Consider the following 16,852-nt stretch of genomic DNA (forward strand, 5'->3'; position numbering starts at 1 on the left):
TCATGAGCAATGAAACAAGAACATGAAGTGCAGAAACAAGAAAGAAACTGAATCTACTTAACACATTGATAGTTGATACAATGCCTTAGATTCATTCAAGAACCAAATCAGGCAGGCCTAGATGAACATAAAAACCTAGCAGAAACTCTCTAAAGAAAGAAAGAATGGGCAATGCCTAACCTGGTCTCTCTCTACTTATGTCACAAAGCCAGATAGCAGAAACCAAACAGAATTGCACAAACAACACCAAATGCAAGAGATGTGTTATAGGTAGCAAATGCATCAAATGATTCAGACATAACCTAAGAATCTCAACTTAACGTTACTAAGAGAGAGACCAGTTCCTTCAAAGCACAGTTATGTTATCTGCATCTCTCTCAGGAGCAATAAAACAAGAAAGAAACTGAATCTACTCAAAACACATTGATTCAACGCAGAAGCACATCTTTGCAAACCATCACATATAGCTATTGAATTTTCAAACAAACCAAAAATTACAAGAAAAAAGGGTTTCGAGAAGAAACCAAGAAAAAGATAAACTTAGAAAAAAGCAAGCCCCCTTCATAGACGATTCAATTATACAAAGACTTAAACCCTAAGAGAAGCTAAAACCAATCATCTTCTTCACTTCTTCCTCGTCGAAGCCCTCTTCGCTGGAGATTTAACCTTCACACTCTTAGCCGGAGCCTTCTTAGTCGCAGCAGCAGCTTTCTTAGCCGGAGCAGCCTTCTTCCCTGGAGATGTCCTAGTCGAAGTCCTTGACGCTTTAGCAAGTCTCTCCTTCGCCTTAGGCTTAGCAGCAACCGCCTTAGTCTTCGAAACAGCAGCTACACTCTTCGTCTTAGGTTTGGGCTTGGCAGCAGCTTTAGTTGTTGTGGTTTTTGCCTTAGGCTTAGCAGCAGCAGCAGCAGGTTTCTTGGCTCCTTTAGCAGCCGGTTTGGTCTTAGCAGGAGCAGCTGCTTTACCCTTCGGTTTAGTAACAGCACCAGCTGGTTTCTTCTTAACCGGTTTAGTCGTAGCCGCCGGTTTAGCAGACGGAATCTTGAAAGAGGCTTTGACTTTGACGAGCTTCCCGGAAGCGACGAGTCTCCTGAGATTGACGAGGAGAAGCTTCCTAAAAGTAGGAGGAAGCGACTTCTGCTTCTCCTCGATGAACTTCTGAATCGCGTATTGGCTAGATCCGGTTCTCTCCTTCAACGTCACGATCGCATCTTTGATCATCTGCAATTCAAAATCAAATTAGTGAATTACAAATCTGTAAACCGAATCAGATCGAGAATTGAATCTGGTACCTCTTCGTAAGGAGGATGAGACGAAGTGGTTCTCTTCCTCGGAGCAGCAGCAGGTTTCTTCGCCGGCGGCTTAGCTTCCTTAGTCTTCTTCTTCCTCGCCGCAGGCTTCTTCTCCGTCGCCGCCGCAGTCGCTTCGGCGTCTCCTGACTCAACCACCTTGGTTTCTTCCTCCGTCGACATCTTTCTAGGGATTTGAAAGTTTTTTTGATGAAGAAGACGAGAGCTACGAGAAATGTTTATATAGTCAGATGTGAATATGAGACCAAGAGGTTTTCTATCTCTTCTCTGATTGGTTAATACCGTGAGTGCTCGGATCGGTGTAATCCTTCTCATGTTTGAATTTTGTCCGTTGGATTTAATCTTATCGACGGTGTGGAGATGACGATGGCGAATGTTTAATGAGGAGGAGGGTTACTAGATGTGGATAGCTGCCCTCGGGTGTGTTTGGTGTGCTTTTAGCCTCGTGTAATCTGGTCGTAACTTGAGTTATACTTGATGAAATTCGGTTTTGTTTTCTGGAACTTGTAGATAATTATGTAAGGTTTCGTTTGAATATTTAAGCGTTCGAAATGGATCATTGTAGGACGATAAAATTAGTTTTGAATCAAGGTTGGTCGAAGCTATGGTTTGTTTTGATAGTATTAAGGTATATTTGATTTTCCGGATAACGCTTGGGGGGAAGATTGTGAATGTTTATATTCATTGGAAACTAGACTAATCAAGGAGTGTAACGAACCAAGATTTGTTGAAATCGGATCATGTTTTGGTTGGAAAATATGCTGTTGAATCCGACTAAAGATGACCATTTTCTAATCTATGGTGTCAAACAACTTTGTTATATGTGTGATGTGTCTATCTTTAGAAGAGTCTCAACTAAAGCTAACCAGATGTTTATGAAATGGATTCATTTTCATATATCAAACTCATTATATCATGTGGTGATTCACTTGATAATTTTCTTTAAAATTTTAAAATGTGCAATACGAGGTGAGGCATATATGCATAGTTTGACAATAACGACGATGTATGAAACTATGCATCTTAGCTTGTACTTTTATCATCAATAATGCGATATTCATTAGCAAAGATAAATCATGATTGTGTTATACGAAATTCAATCTTATACTTCTTATATTATTTTTTTCATTTAACACGTAGCAATATATTTCTATATTGGAATATTGATACCAGGTTTGAAAACTTCCCATGGTTTTAACTTTTTACGAACTAATTAAAGTGAATATGTATGGATGATGTTTTCATATAAGATCCGGGGTAATTAAATGTTCTTAAAATTATATTCAAAGGAAATTAGTAATTAGGGTTTCTTTTTCTATATTGCTTATTTTATAAATCCAGTAAAAGCCATCTACATATTCTTCTATAGTAAGATAGGAACCTTCAATCTCACTTTGACACGAACATTAATATCGCAAGAGTAAACGTGTTAGACATTCCACTAATCTTCCATTCAGATACTAATTGCGTTATTATGGTTTAATTTCGGATGTCAGTTACATTCTACGATTAAGCTAATGTTGGTTTCGAAATACTCTGAAGTCTAAAGTTTATATCTAGATATAGTCTAGATTACTAGTATAACCATGATCAGACATGCAATTTATTAGTAACAATGAACTTTTACGCTATGGATTTAGTAATAACCTATTGAATGGTTGATACAAAAATATGTTTTCAATATATGGATATACCAGAATTGCTAACGAAAGATCTGCCCCCAATCTTTTGATGACTATAAGTATATAAATGATTTATTTTTGGGGTATCATCCACATATGCCAATACTCTTAAAATAAAGCAATAACATATTTGGTATCATCTACATATGCTAATAATCCTGAAAGAAATAAACTTTACCTTATCTATAGTTTTAATTATATGGGATACTTGTTAGTTGCCAGTTGCCACCACCCCTTTATTCAGACACGTCATTTATTCATAGTGCAAACGCCAAAACCTCAAAAAGAAAATTTTGCTGGAGATCATTTCCACGAGATTTCACCTAGTAACATAAATTATGGATAATATTTGCATATAATTAATGTAAAATAAAGTTTCAAATATTTTATACTTCATAAAAAGTAATAAATAACTTGGATAAGACATCCGCACGTGAATCTATATGAAAATTATTTTAAAAAAATATCGTATGGAAAAATGCAATTTATATTCTTGATCGAATTAATATTTTTTGGCTTTTAAAAAAAAATTTTAATTTTTTTTTGTTAATTGCATAATTAATTTACTGATGAGCTAATCAATTTTAAAAATATTTAGGTCAAAAAATTACTTATCACATAAGAACCTAACGTTTAGGCCGAAAAATCTTATATCTACTATTTGGTAACAATTAACTATGTCAGCTCGGTTTTAAATCATGATTTAGCAAATTAAAAGCTAATTATGGCTATGAGAAGTTTATTCACGTGTCAATTCTATCTATCTTCAATATTTTTCTCATTTTTGTGTTGTTTTTTCATTTTAGTTATTGCACGATATAAATATTGATTTTTGAGTTTATTCTCATTTCGTTATTTTTTTTTGCCTGAGATTTAGAAAATGTTTAAGATTTAAAATTATTAAAGAGATACATATTTAAGTTAAGATATAAGTATGTATTTTCATATGATGTATAGTTTACTTTAAACGATATGAAATATATATATATATATATTAACATAAACACCTATTAAAATAAAATTATTTATTCATATGATTTTTTAATCATTGTATCTTATTATAGAAAAAATAAACAAACATGGATAACAAAAGTTTATATGAGACTTTTAATAGTTTAAGTAATTTATACTCGTTTTGAAAAATTCAAAATACAACATATACAAAAAAAAAATCTAAATTTTTATTATATGATTAATGTAATTGTGTAATTTATTTTAATAATAAAAATTAAACAAAAATGATAGAAAGTATACAAATTGTTAGCAAATCTTTATTATTTAAAATTATTAATTGTCATATATATATCTTAATCACATTAGGTAATTTTGTAGGTTTTATTTAAAGAAATAATATATAATAATTTCAATTTGATAAATGAATATAATGAACATATTATATAATATAACATTATCTTGCAACTTAACTTTAGACTAGCAAAATTAGCATTCCAATTACGTGATAACTAAGCTGAGTAATTTTTTAATTAATACAAACTACAAATTATAACTTTTTAAATATTACTCTATTATTAATAGGGGATGAGGAATATATATGTGTATATATACTCTTTTGACTATAATATTCCTATATATTGCTATCTTTCTAAGAAATAAACAAGTTTCATCATGTATTGGCTAAAAATAGGAACAATATGACACGATCTTATATCTTGAATTATTACTACGTATGCTTTAGATAATGACTCCAAGTGGACGATTTCAACGAGATTTTAGAAAATCATTTAAAAAGAAAGATGAAGGAGACCATAATCCCTGTTCTTTTATTGTAGAGTAATGCAACAAGATTGTGCCATTGTGGTATAGTTGACTCTCCATATAAAGGGAATCTTGTAGCTTTGGCCAAAGAGACCAGAATTTAGTGAAGTGCTGCCTGTTTTAGAGCCATGAGAAATGATTGGTTCAACATGTGGCTAATGGGCTCGGAACCACTATAGTTCATATCTTTTCCAATAGGCGTTTTCGACATAACCAATTTCGTTTATGCCTATCTAACACAAAAATATAGTTCTTTATGTTCATACCATCCATACATAGTGTTTTGATCACTACTACCATTCAGTTTAATATTTCCAGCACTTTTAACTTTTAGAAAGAGTCGAATACTAAGAAGGTAACGACTAAAAAAAAAAGGAAAACGATCAGTGCGATTAGGGTTTCTTTCCTATCCCACGCCGCCGCCTGGCCTCTCGCCGGCCGGTGAGAATATCTGTTCCCTCCCCCTTTCTGTCTTGTTCCATGGCGTCGTCTCTATCACCTGAACGTCGTGCGACCCCCCCCCCCCCTCTCCAGATCCGCCAGATCCGAAGTCGTGCATTGCTCCTCCATCTCCTCAATCTGTTTCTCAGTCCATCGATCAGAAGCTACAGAAATCATCGGTTCCTTTATCGATTCCTTCGGTTGCAGCTCCATCCTATGCTGAGTGCTTCAAAGCTTCGTAAAGGAATCTTCGAAAGATCTCCTCGCCGACGTTTCTGGAAGACGGAAAAGCTCCTCCGTCGGTCATCCTTCAAGCCTCTAACCTGTGGCAAGATCACATCGTTGCTCACTTTCATGGGTTAATTCCTCCTCCAGCAAAGATTCTCGCTGATCTTAACCCAGCTTGGGGTAAGTTCGGGAAGATAACAATAAGAATTGTCTCAGAAACCTCATGCCTCATCTACATTCCGTGTGTGCAAACAAGAGAGTGGGTCCTCCAGGTTGGATACTGGCAAGTCGACCATGTAGCTTTCTCGGTTTTCCCATGGTCACCTGACGGTAATCTCTCTCCTCCAGAGCTGCTTACGACCCCCACCTGGGTAGTTCTTAAAAATGTTCCACCTCAGTTATACTCGCTCGATGGAATCAGTTTAGTCGCTAGCAGAATTGGCGAACCATTCCACACAGAAAAGTCAAGACTCGATCCATATCACTTCGGTAATACCAAGATTAAAGTTGAGATCAGTCTCGAAGAAACGCCTCCGGAAGTTGTTGAAGTTCGTAATACAGTAGGAAATAAGGCCAGAATCAATGTGGAGTATCCAAGGCTACCGCTGAAATGCTGTAACTGTGGTAGGTTCGGCCATCTAATGAGAAGGTGTCCAAAGCCCGCTATGAAGAAGACTTCGCAACTACCGAAACCGGAAAGTACTCCTAAAATTGCCTCTGTTACAACTAAAGTGTCACTTGAGAACTCTCAGGAAGATCAAATTACCTCTATTGACCAACCTTTATCAGTGTCAAGCTTAGTAAGAATCATAAGTCTTCGGTATCAAGACGGAGGAGATCCCGCTCTAGGAGTAAGAAAAACGTCAAATCACAGAGGAGTGGGTGAAGAAGCAGGATACTACCGTTGTGATCCCAGTGCTGGAGTATCACTATCTGTCTCTATACCAGAACAAGAGCCTCCACACTCGAAGCAACTTCCTCCTCCAAAGCCTATTCAGGAAGCCTACAATCCTCAGTTGAGTACAGATGAAATTTCAGGTCAGGCAAGAGCGATGTCAGATTCGGAAATTGAGATATCCAGTGATGATACTCAGACTACAAATGATACTCAACTCGAGAAGGAGGTACCGTGGCTAATAAAGTTCTCAAAGAAAGCAAGAAGAGCTATGAGACAAAAAGAACTATGGCAACTCTCAAAGAATATAGATACTCCGGGGAAATCTCCTATTTCTCAAGGTTCGTCCTTGGGAAGGAGAATGTAATCTTATCATCTGCTTCTGTTACCCCATTTTTGCACGTCGTTATGAAGATATTTTCATGGAATATTCGTGGACTCAATAGTCTCGATAAACAACAGATAATAAAAAGATGGATACATTCAACTCGTCCATCATTAGGAGCCTTTATTGAAACTCGGGTGAAGGAACCCTTTGCGAGCAGCATCATACAATCTGTGGTACCAGGTTGGAGATATGAGACAAATTATATTGGAGAAGAAGGAGGTCGGATTTGGGTAGTTTGGGACCCTTCTCTCTCTGTTGTTATATTCAGGAAGTCAGAACAGTTTGTTGTTTGTGCCTTTGTGGGGTCTTTGATCCTGTGACAATGATTTCATGCTCGGTGATTTTCGTTTATGGATTCAATACGGAAGTCCAGAGAAGGCCTCTATGGGCAGATCTATCTGAAACACTTTCAATGCCGGTTATGAAGGAGACTCCAGTTCTGGTGCTTGGAGATTTTAATCAAATTCTCAAAGCTAAGGAACACTACTCTCTACTCCCTTACCCCTTACCGATCAGTGGCATGGCAGAATTTCATTCATGTTTAGAGGAGGGGGAGCTATCTGATCTTGAGACTCGCGGTGCTCTATTTACTTGGACCAATTGTCGCCCTGAAGAGCCAATATCGAGAAAATTGGATCGAGCTCTTGGTAATGAGAAATGGAAAGAAGAGTTCCAAGATGTAGTTGCAGTTTTTGACCCTCCAGGAGACTCGGACCATACTTCTTATCTAGTTGACCTGAATTCCTCTCAGTCTTCCAGGAAAGTAAGCTTCATGTATTTCTCATTTCTCTCAACTCACCCAGAGTTTTTGTCTTCAATTAAGAATGCTTGGGAGAAGGAAATCATGGTCGGGTCTAAACTTTTCTCTCTCGGTCAGCGTTTAAAAAATGTGAAGAAAGCCTGTCGGGATCTTAATAAAAGAGGATTTAGTAACATTCAGCAACGAGCAAAGGAAGCTATGGTTGGGTTACAGGATGTGCAGTCTCGTTTGTTGGTCGCCCCCTCTGATACTCTCTTCAGGGAAGAATTTTTAGCTAGAAAAAAGTGGAAATTCTTTGAAAATGCTGAGAAGATCTTCTACAAGCGTAAATCTCGAGTTCGTTGGTTATCTCATGGTGACTCTAATACTACCTTCTATCATAAAACAGTAAGTGCTCACCAAGCTAGAAATGCTATTCGTATGCTTATCAATGAAGTAGGCGAAAGAGTAGTAGAAGACATTGGCATTAAACAACTAGCGGTGTCCTTTTATGAGGATTTGCTTGGCACTGTGAACTCGGATGTCTCGACTATTTCGATTGAGCAGCTTCGTAGATTGCTCCCTTATAGATGCCATGCGAGTATGCATGAAATTCTGGTTACTATCCCCTCAGATGAAGAAATAAAGACAGAGATTTTTAGTCTCCCCAAGAATAAAACTCCAGGTCCAGATGGGTTTCCGGCTGAGTTCTATTGGGAGGCTTGGAGCATTGTTGGAGAAGACACAATCCAAGCTATTAAGGAATTCTTCATCAGCAGAAGGATGTTGGCTAAATTTAATGCCACATCGATTTGCCTCAACCCCAAGATCACGGGTGCAGACAGTCTTGGTCAGTTTCGGCCGATATCGCTGTGCTCTACAGTTTATAAGGTAATCTCAAGACTTTTAAAGAAGAGGATTCAAGGGATAATTCCAGAAACCGTACAATTGAATCAGGTGGGGTTCGTGAAGGTAGACTATTGTGCTTGTTCTTCAATGGAGCGGAGGAATCTCTTCAAGGTATCCTCTCAATTATGCAGCACTTCAAGATAATCTCTGGTCTGAGCTTGAACCTCGATAAAACATAATTGCTTTTAGATGGGGGAGACCCGACCATTACTCATGATATGGCCTTAAGAGTAGGCATTAAGCAGGGTGCACTTCCCCTTCGATATCTTGGGGTTCCCCTATCTTCCTGCAAAATGAGCAAGCAGATTTTCAGCCTCTGTTAGACAAGCTGAAGGCAAGGTTCTCGTCGTGGTCAGCTAAACACTTATCCTTTGCAGGGAGGTTAGTTCTCATTCAATCAGCTATCTTCTCCACCTTGTCTTTTTGGGCTTCGATCTACACTCTGCCTATTCAGTGTGTAGATGAGATCGAACAGATGTGTTCAAGATTTCTTTGGAAAGGTGACATAAGTCTGTCCAGAGGAACCAAAATTAGTTGGGAGTCTTGTTGTACGCCGAAGGAGTCAGGTGGTTTGGGTATTACAAGACTGGCTCAGTGGAATAACGTGCTAAGCATGAAGCTCATTTGGCTTATATTCTCCGCCAATAATTCTCTATGGGTCTCTTGGGTGAGAAGAAACTTAATTGGTGAAGGAAACTTTTGGACCCTGGACGCTAAGCCTAATGATAGCTGGGTCTGGAAATCGATTTGTAAAATGAGATCCATGGCGCGACCCTTTATCGTTTGTGAGGTTGGATCAGGTATCTCAGCAAGCTTCTGGATGGATAATTGGACATCTCTGGAACCTCTTTTGGATCTTACGGCTGGTCAAGGCCCTGCTACTACAGGTTTACCCCTAAACGCGGTTGTGGCTGATGCAATTATAGAAGGGGCCTGGTGGATAGAGAGAAGTAGGAGCAGAAACCCAGTCATCTCGTTGATAAAACAATGCCTCCCTGATCCTATACCCATCTCTCAGGGCAACAATGATGATCAATATCTCTGGAAAGTTGGAGACGCAGTGCCTACGAATCGGTTCCCTTCAGCAGCAACTTGGAATTTTCTTCAACCTCAGATTCAGCATGTCTATTGGTATAAACAGGTTTGGTTTTCTGATAGTATTCCTAAACACACGTTTATTACTTGGGTTATTATCAGAGATAGATGAAGAAAATCGCCAGCATCTGTTCTACAATTTTCTCCTACTTGTGTTCTCTGTAATAGCAGTTCCTCCTACTTGTGTTCTCTGTAATATAGATGAAGAAAATCGCCAGCATCTGTTCTACAATTTTCCTTATGCTTCAGCGGTGTGGTCTTTATTCATGACAAAGCTCCATCTTTCCCCTCCGGTGGCCTTTGAAGATGGTGTAAGATGGCTGAAAGACCCCACCAGAGACATGCAGGTTAACTTCTTAGTAAAGCTCATCTTTCAAGCCTCGGTTTATAGCATCTGGAAGGAACGTAATTCAAGAATTCATTCAGCTCCAATTCGTCCTCCGGATGCACTTATCCAAGACATCAGAAATACAATTGATTACTTAGTTTAAGCACACACCAATTAACCTAATGTGCCAACAATACCACAATCAAATGGTATGTCATTGTAGCATTTTAGGATCGAATCCATAGGGAACTAATGATCTATAACAACAAGAATACACTCCTCAATCTAAGCAAACAAGAATATGGATGATTTTGCAACAAGCTAATGTCCTAGGAATATAAACAAGGTGATCTCAAATCCAATCAAGAAATAAGTGCAAGAACTTTCAATCAAATGCTAAGGATGGATCCATGGGCAAAGATAATTGATATAAGATGATCAAGGTTCAATCTAGGATGTTCAAACAAAACAATCAACAAGTCTATAGGTCTAGATCTCATTCAAAATAGATTAATCCACTCCCGTGATAATAATCCCTATGCTAGTCATGCATTAAACATCAACTCCGGTTGGCTAACACATTCAAGCATGCATATATCACAAGTCTACTAACCACTTAAACACCTCGGACATCAACTGTCGTTGGCCAAGTATGTAAAAGACAATACTAAGTTCATTCAAGCATTTTAACAAACACCTTTCGGGCTTAAAATAACTTAAGGTCTAGATGAAACTGATAAAGTCTAATCTAGCATTAAGAACACTTAGCAAACATAGAACAATGTTAATCAAGCAATAAACATCCTAAATATCCACCTAATCACCCTAATCTATCTAACCCATGAATTACAAGGTCACTACTCACTAATTTCCATGAGAAACCTTAAACTCATGTAAGGATCAAGGCTAATCATGTTAATGAGCAAGAAAAACACAAATATAAGATGAAGTACTTCCTTAGATTATCAAAAGATTCAAGTTCTTACAAGTTTAGACAAAGTCTTGAGAGAAAATGAGATCAAAAATAAAGTTTTTAGGTCTAAATCTATTTATAGAGATGTACAATTCGTGTTGGTTTAATTGAATTAAACCGGGTCAAACTGGATTAAACCGGTCAACATCTCAAAATCGCGTCTGCAGCGGCCATCGCGTCCCGCTCCACTAAGCCGCTCCCGAGCTCGCTACGTTGCACGCGGTTGGGCCATGTCGCAACACTAAACCGCTCTCATCCATAGTTGACTTACAGCGGCATCTCGTCGTCGCTCTCGGAAGTCGTTGTGAACCACGCTCAGGACTCAATGGTCTCCCTCTCCCGCTACATCAAGTTGCTATGATCGAGCTCCGTCTTCATCTTCTTCGCTTACTTCTCATGTCTTCAGCTCGAGCTGTGGCTTGCTTCGTGATCCACCACCGCAGGTTCTCGTCTCCTCCGCCGTGACCAACTTCCTCACATCTTTAGCAGCCGTGACCACCATTCCAAGATTGTTGCAGTTCTCCACCACGGACGTCGCACTCTTTTTCCTCGTGGTTCAATTAAAAGCAGTTCTCCACCACGGGATTTCTTGTCGTCACAGCTCATCTCCTCGCCGTGACGTAACCAGAACCGAGCTTCTTCCACCATGGCGTTCAGTCTCCATCTCTGCCACTTTGCTCCACCACGGAGCCTTGCGTTCAGGCCATCACAGCTCCTCCTCGGTCTCGTAATCTCAGCTCCACCGCGTGGCCGTGCTCTTCATCGTCGTCGGGAATCAGCCTCAGATTCTGAACAGAGAAAGGATCGTTCTCTCCAGTGGTGGATTTTAGAATATTTTCACCTCTAGCCCTTTCACGTTTTAGATATTTACTCTGTGACCCCAAAACTATTGACAGTTCAGAAGTATCCCTTTGATTCAGCCCCAAACATTTTAAACTTGCAATCTGCAATCTAACCCAGCGAGTATTCCAAAACTGCAACCTTGGTCCCGAACTTTGGATAACTTTATATTTGACCCTAGACTTCCATAGTGTGCAATTTAGCCTTTGAATTTCGCCCTAAACTTCCAAATGTGCATTCTAACCCCTATGATATGCAATTATTTATGCAAATACAACATAAAGACCTAAATTCAACCTAGAATAACCATAATAAGCTAAAATATGAATCTAAAACTCATCAAAATTAAGAGATATCAACAATCTCTTTCAAGCTCGATCCTCTAGCTCGGTCCGGCCGTTATGCCTCTTCCCAAGCTTCTATCCTAGGAGTTTAGTTATCACTGTTCTGAATTATGTTTTAGTATATTTCATCTTTTGTAAACGCCTGACTTTTGGTTAATTTAAAGAATAAACTTTTATTAAAAAAAAAAAAACTTTCTCGTGAAAGTATTATATTATGAATGGTCAAAATAGTGAAAGTATTTTAAAAATAGTTAAGAAATTTTTGAGTTGAGTTCAATCCAACTCTCCGACTGATTACCGATTAAATGCAGCTAACCACAAGACATACGAGTATTCATGCATAGCATAAGAGAATTGTATGCCTTTATACTTACTAGAGCTTTTCCCGGGCTACGCCCGGATTTATTTTCATAATTTCTTACTTTATTTTAAGATATTATGTTATTTATATTTAAATATGTAATATATATTTTTGACAAATAAAAATTATTAAAATGAAGTTAAACTTATTAGAATGAAAAACGAAAATAATGATAAAAATACACATTTCCATTATTTAAAATATTATCATAGTAGAAAATAGGTGTTAATTTTTTGATTTCCTAACTCTTTTCCTCATTCTATATTTTTGATTCGTAGTTGTATAATTAGTGGCTAAGAGTTTAAGTTCTTAGCAATAAAACCAATTTTTCTAGAAGTATACATGAAAAATAAAACAGTTGATTTTTTTTTCTAATTTCAAAAATGGTATATATAATATATATTTTTCCAAATACCTTGATAAAAGGTAAACATTTAATTGCTTATTAGTAAAAATAAAATTATTTTGTGAGATGGTTGGTAAGTGATCTGTGTGCTTTCCACAGTTTTTTTTCCTTTTCAAAACCCCTTTAATTTACCAATCGTTCTTTAAGAAAAAAATTTAAAGCTACAACCTAAAATTTAAACTAATAAATATATTAGTTTTGCAAGTCAATTTTTCTGAAATTTTATATTTAATGTTTTGAAAATATTGATATAAGTCTACACCAATATAATCTATAATTACAGTAGAAAAGCTTACAACATACATTCTAACACTTCATGTTGTTTCTCTATGTCGTTCTCTGCTAAGTATTATCTTTTAAAATATTATTAGCGTCCATGAAGTTCTTATTTTTCATCATCGATGTTCTAAAAATGGAGATAGAGGGCATTATAGATATTAGATACTAATAATATAATGTTAATCAACATTATATACTAATGAGCGTTGGTTATTTGTGTATTGTTGATACATGGATTCTCCTATTGACCCTATTAAGGGAAAGAAAAATACATGTTAATAAACATCTTGTCATTACATGTTAATCAATACTAATAGTAAAATATTGAAACAATATAAAATACTTAGAATAATATTTGGTATGAATCATTCTGAGTTTCTAGGATTTTAAATCATCATCCACTTTGTAACTAAACCTAAATTACCCTTCTCCTAAACAAAATCTTCTTCGCACCGAAACGGAAAGCCAAAGCCATATATGATTGCATCCAAACCTCGTTATAAAAAAGTGTTATATTTCCAATTTTGTCTAACTTTGTGTCGTATTTTCTATATAAGGAAAATAACGTGACAAAAGTAATGATAAACAAAGCTTCAGTAAGTTTGCGAGAGTTAAAGAAGAATTTGCAAGTTATTTCTTACTACATGGCAATAGCTGACTCCTGATATAAACTGCTGGAAAAGACACTTTGACCAGCAAAAAAAAAGATGAGCACAAAAGTTGGATACTCATAAAAGCTTCTACAAATGATCAACATAATAGATCACATATCTCATTTGTTTCCCATGCTAGATATTATAGATAAAATACCTATGTATACTCCCTTTTTTATGCTAAAATTTGTTAGCCAATATATAACTCAACTGTGAAATTAGTGCTGGATATGGACCATTATAGTCCTTTGTAAGTAAAAGTTTAACATTGTCATTCTCATTCGTCAGGAAAATCATCAAACAACATATCAGGGACTTGTAACATGACAAAAAAAAGAGAGAGAAATTGTTAGCAAAAGGGATGAAGAATTCTGAAGCATACTTCTCTATTTTCACTCAGGTAAATTCTCAAAATCATACCAGAAGCTTTCTCCACCAGACGTTTCTTCATGATCCGCACCTTTGAGACATAATGCAAAATTGTAAGCTTAAGAATATGGCACTTAAAAAAAAAGAACATAACAAATATCTTGAAGGCTTCACATATAAAATCGATATTAACACTTAAAGTGTGACTTTCTTGAAGAATCTCATGTTACACGTTAATCAGAGATATGTGAGTCCAAAAACACCCTCGATAAAGCTCAAATACTGAGGAATCTGTTCACAAAGCACCACAAAAGCGGATAGCAATACAGAATAGAAAAACAAATCTCTTGAAAGGCCACACCAAGAGATACTTCTCTCACCAGCTTCCCGTCAAAATAGCTTTGAAAAATCGTTTTACATAGACTTATGTTCTTTGTCTTTTAACTAACCACATCATCCTTCCCCATGGATCAAAACTCGACCTCACGCTACAATAAGAGAATTATCAGTAACAGTTTAAGAACAATATATCATTAGTAGATCAACATGGTAACACCACTTTTTAACAGATACAAATCATAACCTGCTTGGATTGTTTCATGGATATTATATACTATTCCAACAGATGTCTTTTTCCAACGTGCCTCTGTTGTGAAGTGGGGTGATGCCAATGGGTTCAAATACTTCTTGAAAGTTATTCTGTAAAACTCATTGTACTCCATTGTTGTCACCTCTTTAGAGTTCTGGAGCTGCAACAAATATAAATAAACTCTTTAATTGGTTCCATAATTTTGATTCTGAGCGCACATGAGATACATAGAGCAGTCCTAAATCCTTACCCAAATTGGTTGCGTCTCAAGTAAGCTCCCACTTCTAGTATTTCTCAACGACCTTCTTGGTCTTCTTTTTTCTCGGTTACACGTTAAAAAGTCGTGAGCCAATGATCCTTGAACATCTAGCTATTCTCTGATTCAGATCAATATATTTCTCTGATGCTTATCAATATAATTATCAGAACATGATAAGAGAAGAATGTATACCTCAGTTTGGTCATTCTGCTCATCTCATTTTTTTGGCAAAGCTGAATCATCCTCAACTTCAACCTGTATTAGAGAGAATCAAACATCCAAATAAGAATCTTAGATGTTTTCTGACATGTAACGCAACTACATAAAACATTTTTCCCTTGCAGGCAGAGCACTGGGGCATTTACGCCATGATTAAGTTCGGATATATGTCATCATGTTGATCATATCTGTTTTGTGTATCCTTTTACCTGCCACGTGTATATAGGGAACAAAACAAACTGACAATATTTTTTCACGAGCTTCTGAATTCGCTCTGGACCTGCAAATCCTTTTTCATGCCGATCCACCTCTCCTGAGAAAAAAGAGGTAGTTTAGGATGAAAGGTTTTAATGACAGAACAAATACTTGCACTGAGCTACAAAAAAAATACCAAAGCATAAAGAAAAGAACTTAATATGAAAAGTAATACATGTTCTTGTAGGAATTATTAGTTGAGGATCAGTGTCTTCCTTAATAATAACTGCTTCAATCTGCTTCTCCTTCCCATATCATATACTATATACCTGTTTAGCGAGTAAAACTTGTATGTATGGTAATCCTTGTGAGTAAATCAGACCAATGAGACTTGAAGAAAGCAGCTGAGTTAGATTAATTAAGCACCATGAAATAACAAAGATTCTCTTTATTATATATGTCTAGAATACAAAAACTTTTGACAAAGATCAGCAGAAATATTTAGAAGACATAATCAAAAATAGGAATGATTAAACAAATAGCTTTACATGGAGGAGCAGTAACCTCTGTTCCAAACAATGAATTATTGAAAGAAGCAGATTGATACTGAAGAAAATGAAGTATTGGCTCAAAAAAATTGATGAAAACTTACAATTTAACATCAATTACGTATAGGAGCAATAAGACTCTCTCAGCAACACTGGGATCAGCGAAGATAAAAAAAACCATGACCACAGCCAGTGGCTCGATCCTTCATGAGCATCACATCTGAAACCTTACTGAAACTCTGAAAGTACTCTCGATCTTCAGTACATATTTCAAGAGCGCCGACCGATGAACAGCTTACATGATTCCATTTTCATTCTGCGGCAGTATTTGTTATATCTAGTAAACATCTCGATTTGACTGAAAAATATCATATATACTTTAAAAAAGAAGAAGTTAGAACCATATGTTCCAAAAATATGATTGAGATAATTGAATCGAACAAACCTTTATGGGAAACAATAGGATGTATCAATGAATATGACCAATTTTGTCTTGATGGATCATGTGAATAGATAGAGCCACGATCCTACATTCCTACGAACAACACATGGCCTGGCCAAATGAAGGTGTGAGTTTGAAAGAAGAAATAAAAAACAGATGATAGAGATATATATAAGGTTGTAGAGGGAATCTATACGTTACCGAAGCTAAGAAACAGAGGATGCAGAAAGGCCGAGACTCAAAGCTTTCCAAGACGACGTGGGATTTTGCCGGTCTTGCGTAGCGTCGGTTATATTAAAGCTGCATATTTGGTCACCGGCGGTTGAGTACTCCCGAGTCGATTTCAATTTTGAAACTGGAAATTTATATTTTAGAACTGAAGTGGAGGTGATGAAATTGAATCAAACAGACAAATCAGTCTATTGTTAGTGATTCTATGGGATGGATCAATATATAATTATGCGTGATGGAGGAAGGTATGGGAGTTAAGAAGACAATCGTCTGAAGAAACGTTTTTGTATGAGGAGAAAAGATGAGAAGACAATCGAAATAGACACGAGTCTTTTGGGAAAGCTGATTGGTGA

General features: G+C 36.7%; 1 protein-coding gene across 1 annotated transcript; it reads right to left on the reverse strand.

Moving 5' to 3' along the window:
• Positions 1-410: 410 nt before the first annotated feature.
• Positions 411-1,554, reverse strand: LOC106415530 (histone H1.2). Its single transcript, XM_013856272.3, has 2 exons — positions 1,293-1,554; positions 411-1,221 (listed from the first exon to the last, which is right to left on the reverse strand). The coding sequence occupies exons 1-2, from the start codon at positions 1,470-1,472 to the stop codon at positions 625-627; spliced, it is 777 nt and encodes a 258-aa protein (XP_013711726.1). The 5' UTR covers positions 1,473-1,554; the 3' UTR covers positions 411-624.
• Between the last annotated feature and the right edge of the window lie 15,298 nt (positions 1,555-16,852).

This window comes from Brassica napus, chromosome C4, assembly GCF_020379485.1.
Source record: "Brassica napus cultivar Da-Ae chromosome C4, Da-Ae, whole genome shotgun sequence".
NCBI lineage: Eukaryota > Viridiplantae > Streptophyta > Magnoliopsida > Brassicales > Brassicaceae > Brassica > Brassica napus.

Coding starts and splice junctions, on each gene's coding strand:
- LOC106415530 (XM_013856272.3), bottom strand. CDS start 1,472: ATGTCGACGGAGGAAGAAACCAAGGTGGTTGAGTCAGGAGACGCCGAA. Junction 1,222..1,292: donor CTCATCCTCCTTACGAAGAG/GTACCAGATTCA, acceptor TTTGAATTGCAG/ATGATCAAAGATGCGATCGT.